The sequence below is a fragment of the Leptinotarsa decemlineata genome, unplaced genomic scaffold (genome assembly GCF_025532065.1).
Source record: "Leptinotarsa decemlineata unplaced genomic scaffold, Ldec_3_MD MMD2_tig00026340_RagTag_RagTag, whole genome shotgun sequence".
NCBI lineage: Eukaryota > Metazoa > Arthropoda > Insecta > Coleoptera > Chrysomelidae > Leptinotarsa > Leptinotarsa decemlineata.
The window spans coordinates 8,741,387-8,756,003 of NW_027412694.1; the positions used below are offsets into that span (position 1 = coordinate 8,741,387).

The window sequence follows — 14,617 nt, forward strand, 5'->3', positions numbered from 1 at the left end:
ATGATTTGAAATCGCTGAAAGAACCAATAAAATTGAATAGCTGGAAATAACAATTATATTGAGCAAAAAACTCTTAAATGAAAATAAAATGAAATCAAATAAAAGCAAATAACTGAAAATTGAACAATTAAAAAAATAAAAATTGAAAGATTTCAAGCCAAGTTACTTCACGACGTTTCGATTCAGTGTTACCACTTCTAGCTCATTTGGGCTAGATTTCGTCCTTTTCTAGTTGATCCAGCCCTCTAGCCCCCATTATTAAAACTAATTCGATTTTTTAAATTTGGAAAAAAAATTATTTTGGTGAGATTGGGAATATGGGAATGCACCCATAGATTAAAAATGTCAAATTTATTGTTATCGAAAACACCTGTGTTTAAATGATGTCCTTTGGTAGTTGTCAAGTTGTCATAATTTGATTTTTTTTGACAATTAACAAATTTATGGAGTGTTGAACAAATTAATTGAGGTGCGATTTCCTGATTTCCTTCAATTTTTTATTGTCGATCAACGTCGTTGAGTTAACAGGAACTGTATACAAACAAAAAGCTTCAAGTGAAGACGAATGTGGAATATTTTGATATTTATTTTCCAATAAGCAATTTTCAATCTTCTGCTTGTATTTTATTTTATTGTTATTTCATTTCAGGATTTTTTCGCTTAATATAATTATTATTTTCAACTATTCATTTCCATTTTCAATTTTATTGGTTCTTTCAGGGATTTCAAATGATTTTGTATCATATTAGACAATGGAAGTCCGATTTAATGAAATTCAACATGAAACTTTGTCAACCACCTTCAAACAAATCTGATGAAAAAGTACCTATTAAACTAGATATCACGAACATTTTATTCAATATAAAATTCTTCGAAAAGAGTTTACTTCAAGTTTTTAGCACTTCGAATATCCGGCAAATGTAAATGACATTTTTTCAGAAACTGATATTTGAGGAAGGAGGAGAAATTTTTGAATTATGGAGGAAGCCACCTGTCGAACTGTATCTGAAAGTTTACTTATGGAACGTCACAAATAAAGAAGAATATATGAGTGGGGAACATGATAAGTTGAGAGTTCAGGAAGTGGGACCATACGTGTACAGGTACGTTCAATATATTTTTGCACTCAATTGTTCAATTTGTGAACATGTACTTTTTCACAATTTGTCTTCTATTAAGATTCTACACAGTAGAATAAGTCAGGATGAAACCAAAGAATACAAAGCCCATAGAAGCTCAGAAGTGGCATTTTCGCGTCACCTAAATTTTTTTGTACTTTCCCTGACCACCAGAGGGCGATGGCAGTACGATGTCAGTATTTAATGTGATTACCCGCCCATGCCCCCTTCCGGGTTGAGTGCCCTGAAGTAGAAGCTCCCCCCCAGCTAGTTAGCGAGGAGAACCTATTACCCCACTCCATCCAACCCCGCTCTCCGAGCGGTCCTCAATTTACAGAGGGCACTTCAGCAAGATTGACATCGGACCTCTTTTGATCGAAAGTCAGCCTTCAGGTGCTATTCTTTCGCGATCGATAAAAATGTTTTGTCATGACTATTCCTAACTATTCCTAAACAAAAACTAACCGGCTGCTATTGTTATAAGCGTGGAGCGTTCCTCAGTGAATCTAAGGATAATTGAATCGCGGTCGAGTTGTTCTGCGGTGAAGTTGTGGCCTCAGGCAGTGCATGCTTAAAGTATTATGGGCATGAGAACGGTTTTGATCATCAGCAACTTCACTTTCAACCCCATGTTGCTTCTGCGTTCTATGATTGGTGCCGTTGCCTGGCGTATCTGGCCATTCCGATTCTCTACCGTACATGAGACTGAAATGTTAATCTCAATGTTTTTTATATTATATTATATTTAATACTATATCAACTGCACAGGATCATGCGTAGTTGATATAGAGCGTTCTGGTTCAGATTGATGAATCCTCTGTTCTGGTTTCGACTGCGAAATGATCCTAAACTGTCTTGAACCGTCTCGAATCGTTATTGCTCTCGAAGCTGAACTGTTGAGGACTGTTCCCGTTGCTCATGCGCATTCATGTGGATATATGTTTGGGCTATTTTCTAGGATGTTTTTTCATTTACTTGATTTGAATAATTGATAATTGAGGTTAGATAACATTTGAACTGACTACAAGGATAAACTACCTAACAAAATGGACATGATCAACAGTATTTTCTCGTCTTTATCTCTTCATATATATGATAGGTGGCTCAGTGGTTTCCTCAAAATGCGTTCTAGTTCAACCAAGTTTCCGAGACTATTTCGGACTGTTTGAGATTTTTTGTTCGTACGCATCATGTCTTGCGCAGTTTCCAAACAGTTTCTGGTGTTAGAACCAGAACAAACCTACACATTATCGGCCGACTGGTTATCAGCGACTGCTAGCTACTCAATTCTGTTGATACTTACATTTAATACTGACATCGTAATGCCATTGCCCTTTGGTGGTCAGAGTGAGTATTAAACATTTTAGGTGACATGAAAATGCCACTTCTGAGCTTCTATGGGCTTTGTAGTCTTTGCTGAAACAAATCCTGCCTCAGATCTTCGTTTGAAACAGGAGCTACGATGAAATCACCCGATTCCACGAAGTACTGTTTCGATTGAATCTGTCCTGAACTGATCAGAAGTTATATTCCGATCACTAGATTGATTTCAGCACGGTCCAGTGATGAAGCTGTTGCTAGTTAACAAGTATTTCTTGCAGATGAATATTCTGTACATTCTGTCGGGGCACGTTTGGAATCAGTCTAGTTTGAGGAATACTGCTGTTTTGATCTGATCTTTTCTACATGGACGAGGGGTAATGCCTCGAAACTGCTCTGGTTTGGCCTGGCCGAAACTATCCACAACAAATTCCTCTGTATGGAAAATTCAACAAATTTCTGTCGAAGAGAATGCAATGGGGAATGTTCCTCAATTTGGGTTATTACAGCAAATGCAAGTTTGAACAAAATAAAGTTGAGTTTAATTCATGAGGTTTTCAAATTCACTTCGAAAAGTATTGAAATTGATGTTTCAAATGTTGGGTTTTAATTTTAAAAGGGATTTGTTTCTAATTCACATATTGGCAACAGCGCCTATATCAAGTTATACGTACCTATTCTACTTAAAAAAAGAAAAATTATCTTTATAAATCAACAATTAAGGCAAAATATAAATTATAGTTCAATACCACCTCCACAAGCCACATAAACAACAGTTGTTTTGTTATTTATTTATATAGAGGAATATAGGTTAGGTGCACAAAATGTCATATGTTACGGAACTCAGAACATAAGTAAACAGAACAGCACACCTCTGAAATATGTCATCTTTGTTTGTCTCATACAGGTAACAGTTTAATTGTCCTTTATCAGCTATAACCGATGTTGCCAAATGGTGAAATAGAAACGAATCCCTTTAAATGTTGAATGCATAATTTCATTCCTCTTTTTTAAGTTATTAAATAATTTTTTAAAGAAAAAGGTTGAAATGATAAGTTTAAAATACGTTGTTCTAGAGATCTTTTATGAAAACTACTTGATTTTCGTCAGGAGGAACATTCCCCATTCTCATCATGGTAATAGCGGGGAAAGTTGTTATCCGTTAGGCATTCGTCATATCTTACTTGTAGGAAGGAACATTGAGAGAAGTGAATGTTTCGTATTCTAATTCGCTTTATTAATTTTCTCAACACAGATGTATTTCTCCTCGATACAGTCATCAAAGTGAAACAAATTGAAACTGTCTTTCAATTTGTCTACACCTTATGGATACAAGATTTCTATACACTAACTTATAATTTTTTAAGAACAACTTCATATTATGGGAAACTTTCAACAGGTTGTCCGTCATGCAGTTGTCGTTCTTTTTTAAACGGCAACCCTGAAAAGTCGAACAGAACCAGAAAAAGTTATTTGTGAAGCAAATGAAAGATGTTTCGATATTCAATCCGCCCATTGTATATATCTATTGAGAAATTAATTATATCTAAATATAATTCCAAACAGTTACCTCTCCCTGGCCTGAAACTGATCTATTGAAAATACTTTTTTCACACCTGAACAAAAATACTCGATGCGCACTTCCCTAACCCAAGTTAACATAATCAGAAGATGACTGTCATCAAAAACATTTCAACTAGTTCAATTTATAATTGAAAATAGAGCTAAAAAATACTGATACGTTGCCAAAAAATCCCGCAATTTGTGTGTAAGTCATGATTTTGTTGAATAAAGGGTTTTCACAATTTGAAACTTTCCGTGAAAACTTTGGAGATTTTTATAGTCCTACAATTTTTTCCCTTTTTAAGTTTATTTTGGAGGACTTCAAAACTGATTCCCGTAGAAAAAGATCAAAATATTTGTATCTTACGTTTTTATAAAAATATAAATTAGGATAACAAAAATGTTTTTTCAAATATTCTGATTTTCCCAAACACGAAACACTACATACATATAGTTTTATCTGATTCATCCACTCCTATTGTTGGAAAAATTGTTTCAACCAATCGCATTGTTTCTCCATTTTAATACGAAAAAATGTGGGAAAGAAAGAAGCAATCAATTTAAAAAATATTTATTCAATACTGTATAGAGAAAAATGTTTTTGTATAATTTAGTATTCATATACTAATAGCTGCTTCGAAAGTATTTTCTTTCATGTAATTCAGTGTTTACATGAAAGTAGTTGTTTTGAGAAGACTTTTCTTTTCAGTTTGTGTAACTTCTTTGCATGATCTCCACATCTTTGTATAGAATTGATTTTTTGAAGTTGATTGCTTCCTTCTTTTCTTCGGAAGATTTTGACATTTTTTTTTGTATAAAGGTGGCGAAGTAAAAATCCAAAACCTTCCTTTCCCAAAAATTATTCTCCCCTAAAAATAAACCCCTTTCAATTTATACAAGATTTCCATGGCTGGGATTTAATCAAATAAGCGAATGAATGTTATTTACGTAGTGTCATCGATGACATGAGTAGATCAAACTCGTTCGTGACAAAGTCTGTAATGAATTGAGTGCTTCATCTTCATCTTCATTATCCAGATTGGTGCTGAAGGAGCTATAAGGCAAGTGTCTTATGCCGAAACATCGGGTGTCCGCCAGTGAGGATGACAGTGTTCCATGTAAGTGAGATTTTACCTCTTTAATTTACTATATTGTGTAGCAATCCTGTGAATGATATCTGATTCGATTTCAAAACGAATATTTGGAATACAAACTGAATAGAGAAAAGTGTTTTTTGTATAATTCAGTGTTAATATAAAAGTAGTTGTTTCGAAAGTATCTTTCTTTCGTGTAATCCAATGTTTATATGAAATTTGCTGTTTTGAGAGGGGTTTTTCATCGAGTTTGTGTCTGAAAGTTACTTCTTTGCATGATCTACACGTCTTTATATGAAGTCGATTTTTTGAAATTGATTGCTTCCTTCCTTTCTTTGGAAGATTCCCACATTTTTTTGTATGAAGATGGAGAATTAAGCCAAAACCTTTCTTTCCCAAAAATTATCTTTTTTAAAAATATACCCCTTACAATTAAAAAAAAATCCTATGGCTGGGATTCAATCAAAAGAGAAAAGTGTTTATTGTATAATTCAGTTTTCATATACAAGTAGTTGCTTCGAAAGTATATTTCTTTCGTATAATTGAATGTTAATATGGAAGTTTCACCGATGACAATCATCGGTGAATCATCAAAATGAATAAACCTCTGAAGAAGCCAGCCACTCGTGTTGGCGAAACGTTAAGATGCAGTTCCAAACTACGACGGCCTTCAATCCCGAATGAAGATAGTAACACTGAACAATTTTTTTCTCAGAGATTGAAAAAATTTCAAAAAAAATTTTCCTTGATTGAAAATTGGAATAATCGGAATATTTGAGGAGAATTTTTGATAGGCTAATATGAGTTTTCCATTTTTTCATATTCAGATTGTTAATAAAAAGATGCGGTCTATGAAGCGCATGTTCGGTTTCATAGACCGGAGAAATATAGTGTCGCTCAACATGACAAAGAGAACTACCACAGAATAAGTGAGAAATGTTTAAAATTCTTGAGATTGATACATGACAACTCATAAGCCCTAGCAGATAGAAGAAAATGCACCGCAATTACGTTTATAGTTAAACTTTTGAATAACGATATTGATTGTAGTGACTTGTTAAGACAAATTCAGTTTCTTGTACCTAGATCACAATCCAGGCATATGATTAGGGACTTTCAACAATACAATAGTTTATTTTGAGAACTATTAAAAATTCAATGTGACGATTGTTTTCCATTTTCTTTTTGTAATCTGAATCTTTTTTATTCATATATACTCTCTAATTATTTGTATTTTCTCTATTTGTGGGTGTAAACCTGTCAACAATAAACATATTATTATATTATCGAAATCGAAATCGAAAAGTGTGGAATGAGTTCCATGAATAGCGACAAAGGTCCTATTTCGAATAGCTCTTTGTTTGGTCTTATAAGCAATAATTCTAAATAAAAAACAGCTAAATATTAGAAAAAAATTGTAGAGGAAATACATAACAAATTAGAGGTGTTAAAAAATATGTAGTTTATCATAGGAACAGTAACAGGTAGCAGTTAGGTAATACTAACCGGTAGTCTAATCTGAAGAAATGAACTGTAAACGTTCAAGCCAGTCTCGGATATACCTGCACAGCAAGTTGAATGGACTGACGCCTATCAGAAAACAACTACTCCCCTGGCTAATACCACAAGGCGTTGGATTAAATCCGACAGGAGTCAGTGCAGGAATCTTCACAGAAAATTTCCTGCATACTAATAAGAAAGTTTTTCTTCCTTATTCAGAGGAATCGGGCTAATTTCGGATATGCATTTGGTTAGTACCTCGTCCACTAGATGGAGTGACAGTTTATTGTTCGCTCCAACTTAGGAAGAGGAATGAAATATTCTGAAAGAATTCCGATTTTCAATTATGGAATATCATTGACTTTAGGTCGATGATGGCCACTATCTTGCACTGATGAGTGGCTAATGAGCCCAAAACCGGTCTGCAAGTGTATCCATTCCAAAATTTTGAGTCGACTCTTTCAGTTGTATTGCCAATTGCATATGCAGGAAATTGTTTTCTGATAGGCGTCAGTCCATTCAACTTACTGTGTAGATATATCCGAGACTGGCTTGAACGTTTGAAGTTCATCTCTTTAGATTTGTTCACTGCCAGTCTTCAAGTATAGCCCACTGACTAAAAAGTAGTTAGGTACTATTAACAGGTGGTAGTTACGCCACTAGTATATAAAAACACTAACATAGTAGTAAAATTTAGTCATAATGATCTGCTGATGACGTTTCGAGAGACCATTATTTTGTTCTGGTGTTGGGAAAGTGTTTTCGATAGATTCATTTTACGCCGGAGGTTCCAAATAATAATAGGGGAGCCCAAGCGGGGATTTCGGGATTTACTAAAGCGCGGCAGATTAATATACAGGGGGATACCTTGTACCCGGTTAAGTACCTCCACCAAATATGAGCCCCATATATAAGGCCACCTGTGAGGGATAAAGGATCAGATTAGTAAAAAAAATTGATCATCAGAAATTCTCGAGCGCGTCAGATTAAGGTAGGGTGAGTTAATTACCTGCTAAAAAGTGTATATTCCAGTAATCTGACAATTTGAGAGTGAAAGGGGAGGGCAGCAAAGTTGGAAAAAAATAACGTGATTTCTACATTCTCGTCTTTATTTTGAAGGAAATAATTCAAGGATAACGAAAAATATATAATCTGACGATTCCCGCAAGACGAAATAACAAAAATTCGTCGATAAAGTTTGATGCGTGCTGTCTGATACCTATATTTCCCTTTCCGAGTTTCGACTCCTCTATTCTCTATTCACTTTTTCTCTATTACTCTCTCACTCCGTCCCCACTCTGAATTCTGTTGCCATGACGCCATCACAACTGATCACAGAGACTCGTTCGTGATGAAGATGATGATTGATTATTCAATTAATTGATGGATGCCTAGCATCCATTAATCAATTGAATAATTACCTACGTGGTAGGAAATTATAATGAAGAAAAGAGAAATGAAACTTTCTCTTTTTTTTACCAAACTTATACAATATATAAGGACATTTTCAAACTTAAACAATATATAAGTTTGAAAATGTCCTTATATGTCCTTATATATTAGTTACAAATAAAAGTGGTAAAAAACATAGAAAGTTCCATTTCTCTTTTCTTCATCAATCAATCAATTGATTATAAAAAATTAAAATTTTTTGAGCATGTTTTTTTAAATTATTTTCTTATAAATACAAGTATTCTACTTATAAAACATACACTCATTTATTTGCATGCTATTTCCTGAGCTTTTCAATTGATTAAGTTCAATGAATTGATTTTTTTTAATATTGTTTTTGTCAGATTAAGCAAATCCCTCTAGATAATCGTCAGATTATGAGACAGCACGTCTAAAACATAAGGATGAACCATATATATCTCAATCTGAAGCGCTTGAGTATTTCAAAATGGTGAATTTTTTTTGCACATTATAATAATGGCCACGAGTTTGCGTCAGATCTAAATCGTCAGATTATTGAATGAGAGCTTTTTTTGTTGCACTCAACACCCCCTTAGAAAATCTGACGCGCTCGATTACATTTTTCTTCTTTTCACTTTTAACCCTTACGTACAACCACCCACATCCTGCAAACGATCAGATTAACATACCAACATTATTGAAAATACATAGGACATTGATGCTATCAATATCTGACCCGCTCGAGTATGTCCATGCAACAGTATTTTTTACATATTTAAAAATCTATAGCCGCTTCCCCCACCGATGAAAAGGTATATATTATATAATTTTTTTTCTTATCATCTAAGCTTTGCAAGCTAATATGTCTCAATGACGCTCGAGTAAATCCCCATTTTGCATCGTGTACTCCCCTGCTAAGAGAACTGTCAAATTTCCAAATCAAGTTTGACAGATTCCTATTTAACAAATTCGGAACAAAATCCACATAAAATTTAGTGATAAATACTTGAAAATATGAAGTTTCAAACAATCACACATATAGTACATTAAATATTATGTTTGAATTAATTTAAATTTCATTCAGTATTACGGCAGGTCGAGTGATAATTATTGTGGTATAATTTGCTATGATATCACTAATCCATAAAGGAAGGTTTGAATATCCCACGAGTTTTTCATAAGCTCCTACAGTGAATGTCACATATCTCAGTCGGTTTTTTGGCGAGGAAATGGGGAATTGGCGTACCTATGTTTTGTCATTCATTTTGCAGATATGCCTGGAACCGTTCCATTTAGAGAACTGTGTTTCATGAATAATTGTAGAAAGATAACTTTGTCAATATTTAACGAAACACAACGTTCACGACATTAGGTTAGGTTAGGTCTAAAGTGAGACCTCTCCATAGAGACAGTCTGTGCTTTGTGTAAAACTTTTTCCAAGTCAGTGTTCCAGGTGAGTCTTTTATCAAGGACAATGCCAAGATTTTTCACCTTCGTTCCAAATGGAATGACTCCACCATTGAGGTGGATATATATATATATATATATATATATATATATATATATATATATATATATATATATATATATAAAAGTTATATAAAGCTTAATAAGAAATCATGTGCATTAGCACAACACTCTATAGAAACAGGACATACACCAAATTACTCCAATATCAAAGTTTTACATACAGAAAAAAATATTGCCAAACGCCTTTTTCTTGAAATGGTTGAAATTAATAAGTCTGCTGATTGTAAGAATAAGAAAACTGACATTGATAATCTCAGCAGTATATACAGTAACTTACTGGAACTACATCAAGAACATAATAATAATGAAAATTGTATCAATCAATAACTCTTTCTTTAGAGTCAAAAATTATGAAATCATCATACCCATTGAAAAATGACATTTATGTGAAGGTATGACGTTTGTCAAACCTATAAAAAATCCTATACATGTATAACTTTTTATATATATATATATATATATATATATATATATATATATATATATATATATATATATATATATATATATATATATATATATATATATATATAAAATATATAGCTATAGATTATTATCGAGTGTGTATATACATCAAAAGGGGGACTCAAGAAAGTGGCAAACCATAGACACGTGTTATGTCCGATATTAACTTCTGTTTCTATATCAAGACACTCAATAATTTTCATATTTGTATATATATATATATATATATATATATATATATTAACTCGAAGATTCTCACGGATAAAGTATGATGAGCTGTTTTCTCGGGTTCCGCTCCGTGTTCTCTGTATTTTCTCCCCATAAGGATTATTTTCACAACGTTTCGGCAAAGACTCATTTGCCATCTTCTGGTGATGTCTGGTTTTTTTCAACTAGACTGATTAATTCGAACTCTGTGTCTCAATTTATAGGGATGGATGTTTCCCTTTACCTGCGTTGCTGCCACTACCTGTGTTTGCTCGACTACCTGTTTTGGTCTTATTACCTGAGCTGCCTCTCCTGTCTCTGTTATTGTACCTGTATTGTCATGTACCGAGTTTTGCCTCTGGAGTTGAGCAGTCTGATTGCTTGTGCGAAGTGATAAAACGGATCTCCATGTTGATGGTAATCTTTGCGCATCATCCCTCTTGTTCATATTATTAGGTCGTTTTTCAATTTCGATTGCCTCTCTGATTGTTCGTGAGTAAAAGTTTTCGTTGCTTGCTAGCATTTTTGTGTAGTCGAAATTGATGTTATGTCCTGTTTGAAGTACGTGTTGGACGAGAGAAGACGTGGTGACTTTTCCCTTCACTGCTAGTTTGTGTTCATCTTTGCGAATGTTGATTCGTCTGTTGGTCTGGCCGATGTAAGTCCTGTCACAATCATGGCATGGTACTTCATACACTCCTTGTGATTCCAGTGGTTTCTGATCCTTGGGATTACAAAGCATGGACCTTATTGTTCGTTCTGGTACGAACGAAGTTGATATGTTATGTCGGTGAAGTATTCTGCTGATTTTATCTGTTGTTCCTGCAATATATGGTAGTGTGGTTGTTATGACCGGTGTATCTCGAGTTTTTTGTTGTTTCCGTGTGGTCTTGGCAGCCGCTTTTATACTTCTTTCTGAGTAGTTATTCATTTGTAGCGTCGAAACAACGCTCATTTGTTTATAACTTTTCATTTTTTTTGCGCTAGGCCTTAATTTTTTCCCAACGTTTCTAGTAGTCATTTCGAATCGAATGAAACCTCAATCATAATGGAAGATGGAGGAGAAATCATTAAAAAGGAATGTGTTGCTTATACTAGTTATTCTATAATTGAATCTATTGCACGATTTACGATTCAATTAAATCAATGACTCTTGAATAAATTCAAACAAATTCTTTCAAAGATATTTTTGGTGAAGTTATTATTTCTTGATTATATTTTTGGGTGATTAACCTTCCGAATAATAAATGAATCCATATCAACATAGATATGTTTGGCTATTTACTTATCTTTTGGTACATCCGTTATCACGAATCATGATAAAAGCTGATAATATTACACTTTGTCTGTGTCTCAACGGCATCTACTGCTTTGGTCATTAGCCAATGGCGATGTCAACTCCCAAAGCCACCTAGGGAGCATCATGGCTATTCACAGTCTGTCAGCTATGTAACGTTGCAAAATCATCCTAGCTTCAAATATTTGATCGGAGTAGGGATCGAATTCACAACCTATTGATCGTGATTCGTGTAGATTCTCATTAAAGTGATTCAAAACCGTAAGCGTACTATCAGTATTTTTTCCGCAGAAAAAAATAACAGCAGACCTTCTCTCATATTTTTCCCATCTTTAGAACAGTACAACTGGAAAGTACGTCGAGAATCTGGAGCTGTTGCACTTGATATTTCCAGAGAAGCTGAAAACGTATCGCATCCGCTTTTACCAGTTGGTGTTCGAAATCATTTCTGGTCGAGGCTATCCAACTTCTATAGTCCTTTTCAGATTCGTTCACCATGGATATTGATGTTACCCAGAAACATACATCGTCTCCAACCACTTTTAACACTTCGACGTCTTATCAAAAAGATATATGATGGAATTGGCCGATATTTGATGAAAATCCATAACTAACGTATTCATGCTGGTAAGGGTGTGTGACATAAAGTTGCTGCATTCAATAGTATGCTTCACAGACTATTGAATATTCCACTCTCTGAGAGTAATTTCCAGAGACATCTGAGTTTGATCAAACAAATTGCGGTTAACAACGCAATTTGTTTGATCTTGCAAAAGCAAGCCATGGACCAAGTCTACCCAAATTGAATAAGCGATAACGTCATTTATGGGACATTGTCCTATTTGGGTGAACCAACCAATAATATTGCCCGTTTTTTTGAAGAAAGAATGCATAAACGTATCTTACATAACGAATAATAGTCTAAGTGAATTTATTAAAAACAATAAAGACAAAACTTCGGTGTCGGATAGATCAGGAGTATATAAACTGACTTGTGGCTTTTTCCCAAAACTGTATATTGGCCAAACAGGGAGAATATTTCACCAAAGAATTGAAGAGCAATTAAGTAGTTTTGTAAATAGAAAGACCAATTCCACATTGGCAAACCATCTTTTAGCAGAAGGACATAAGTTCAATCGTAAATACGATGTGTTGAATTTAGAAAAGAAGTGTTTGAAACTCATCAATAGATTCAGAAATTCGGGTAATTTACTGAATAATCAATTAGAATTGAATAACTCCTCGTTATTAAATATTTTTTTCAAATTTGGAAACTGGGACATAAGCTCGGGTGATTTAATTCATTACAAACTTAGGTAAAAATCAGATACTTGAAATGTAGGTACTTCAAATTATAAAATAAGGTATATTAATCATTGAATATATAGAATATAGTGAATAAAGACTCTTCCAAAGACGATCGTAAAATCGTTTAGTGAAAATCTCACTTTAAAGTGTTTTTTGAATACCTTAGTCTTGTCAAAAATGCCAAAAATCCATTAAATTTTTTTGTTGATCACAGAATAATTGTTTTTCCATTCCCAGCCCAGCAAGAGTACAGTATGTCATTTATAGAGGAAAAGGTTCTGTAATGTTTCTTTCGGGATCAGGAGTGTCTCAAGGTTCTAACCTGGGCCTATATTACTATTTTTTATTTCCATCAATGCTCTCTTAAAAAAAGTATCATTTGATTGCTTATTGTAGACGACTTAAAAATATTCAGAAAATTTTGATTCAAATGACTACATGTCAAAATAATATAGATCAAATAGTCATTTGACCGCTGTATAATGAGTTGTCATTCAATATATCTAAATGTCAAGTTATGACTTTCTCCGGAAATAAAAATCCTTACCACTTTATTTATGTAATGCAGAATATATTGTGATAAAGGTTTCAGGAATTCTGCAATCTAGGTGTCTGGTTTCAAAGCGACCTCAAATTTCAACAACACACTCAAAATATTTGTGAATTGAATAGAACTTGCCGATACTTGATGAAAATCTATATTACAACTAATTATTATAGTTTATTGTATGATTTTCACTATGAAGGGTTTTACAAAAACCGCGACACGTGTTTCGCTATACAATAGCTTCCTCAAGCGTAAACTTCTTGAGAAAGCTATATTATAGTGAAAATCATACAATAAACTATTTTAATTAGTTTTTTTATTTGTGAAGAGTATAAAATACTTATTCAACATAATTTAATGTAGAAAGTAACAGTATGTCTTCATTACATGGGAATCATATTATAAAAAATCAAAACATGTTTCAGAAATGATACAGAACAAATTTTTGAAATATTTAAATTATAAAAAATAAGGCAAATCGACAAGTTTCGTCTCATATAGACCCATCAGAAATAAATTTCATCTAGAAATATTAGAAAACAGAACAACTGTAAAGTATTTTTTTTTGGGCAAAATTTTTAATGGCCAACCAGTCAAAACTTCCAAAGCCAAAATCTATGTTAACAGGAGTCACCCTGACTTCTTTCATTCGTTTCAATTTGCTCTCATTCAGCCTCCTAATTATAATCCTTAGTCATCATTATTGTTGTTGACTCATTTTCAATATTTTCTTTGTTGATAATATACCGAGAGAGAATTACCAAGACGCATGTTATTAGGTTTTGTCTGTTTGTTTACAAATGATAATGTCAGAGTCGCAGATTCCACTAACAGCGTCGATTAATTTGTAGGATGTCCACTTTGACAATCACTGGAACAACGTTTCTCAGAAATTTGGAATACTATTTTGTGCCACAAGTAGCAACTTTCGTTCATTAATTGAACCTTCCTTTGAAATACTACTCAAGTATAAGGAGCTCCGCATTTTCTGAGACTGCTATATATGCTATCTAGAAAGGAGCCGTCCGTCTGACTGGTGAATCATCAAGCAATCTTGATAATCTGGAACCTCTAAGGAAGGCTGTGATGTTCCAATCTAGAGATAATTTCAGGGAAAGTGTTAAAATGAATTAGCATTAATACCTCTTGAATTGTACTCCAAACATTCAAATAAATCATCCAAACTATTGCTTTCGAGAATAGCTGAGTTTAAGGGGATAAGAAATCCTTGTAAGTAAACGTTTTATATCATAAC

General features: G+C 33.6%; 1 protein-coding gene across 3 annotated transcripts in view; it reads left to right on the forward strand.

Annotated features, from left to right (window-relative positions):
- Positions 1-14,617, forward strand: part of LOC111502320 (scavenger receptor class B member 1) — a 277,624-nt gene that overhangs the window by 211,260 nt on the left and 51,747 nt on the right. For all 3 annotated transcript variants that reach the window (XM_074183718.1, XM_023156386.2, XM_023156385.2), the window contains one exon: positions 940-1,103. In XM_074183718.1, coding sequence (XP_074039819.1) covers positions 940-1,103 — 164 coding nt within the window. The remainder of the gene's footprint in view (positions 1-939; positions 1,104-14,617) is intronic.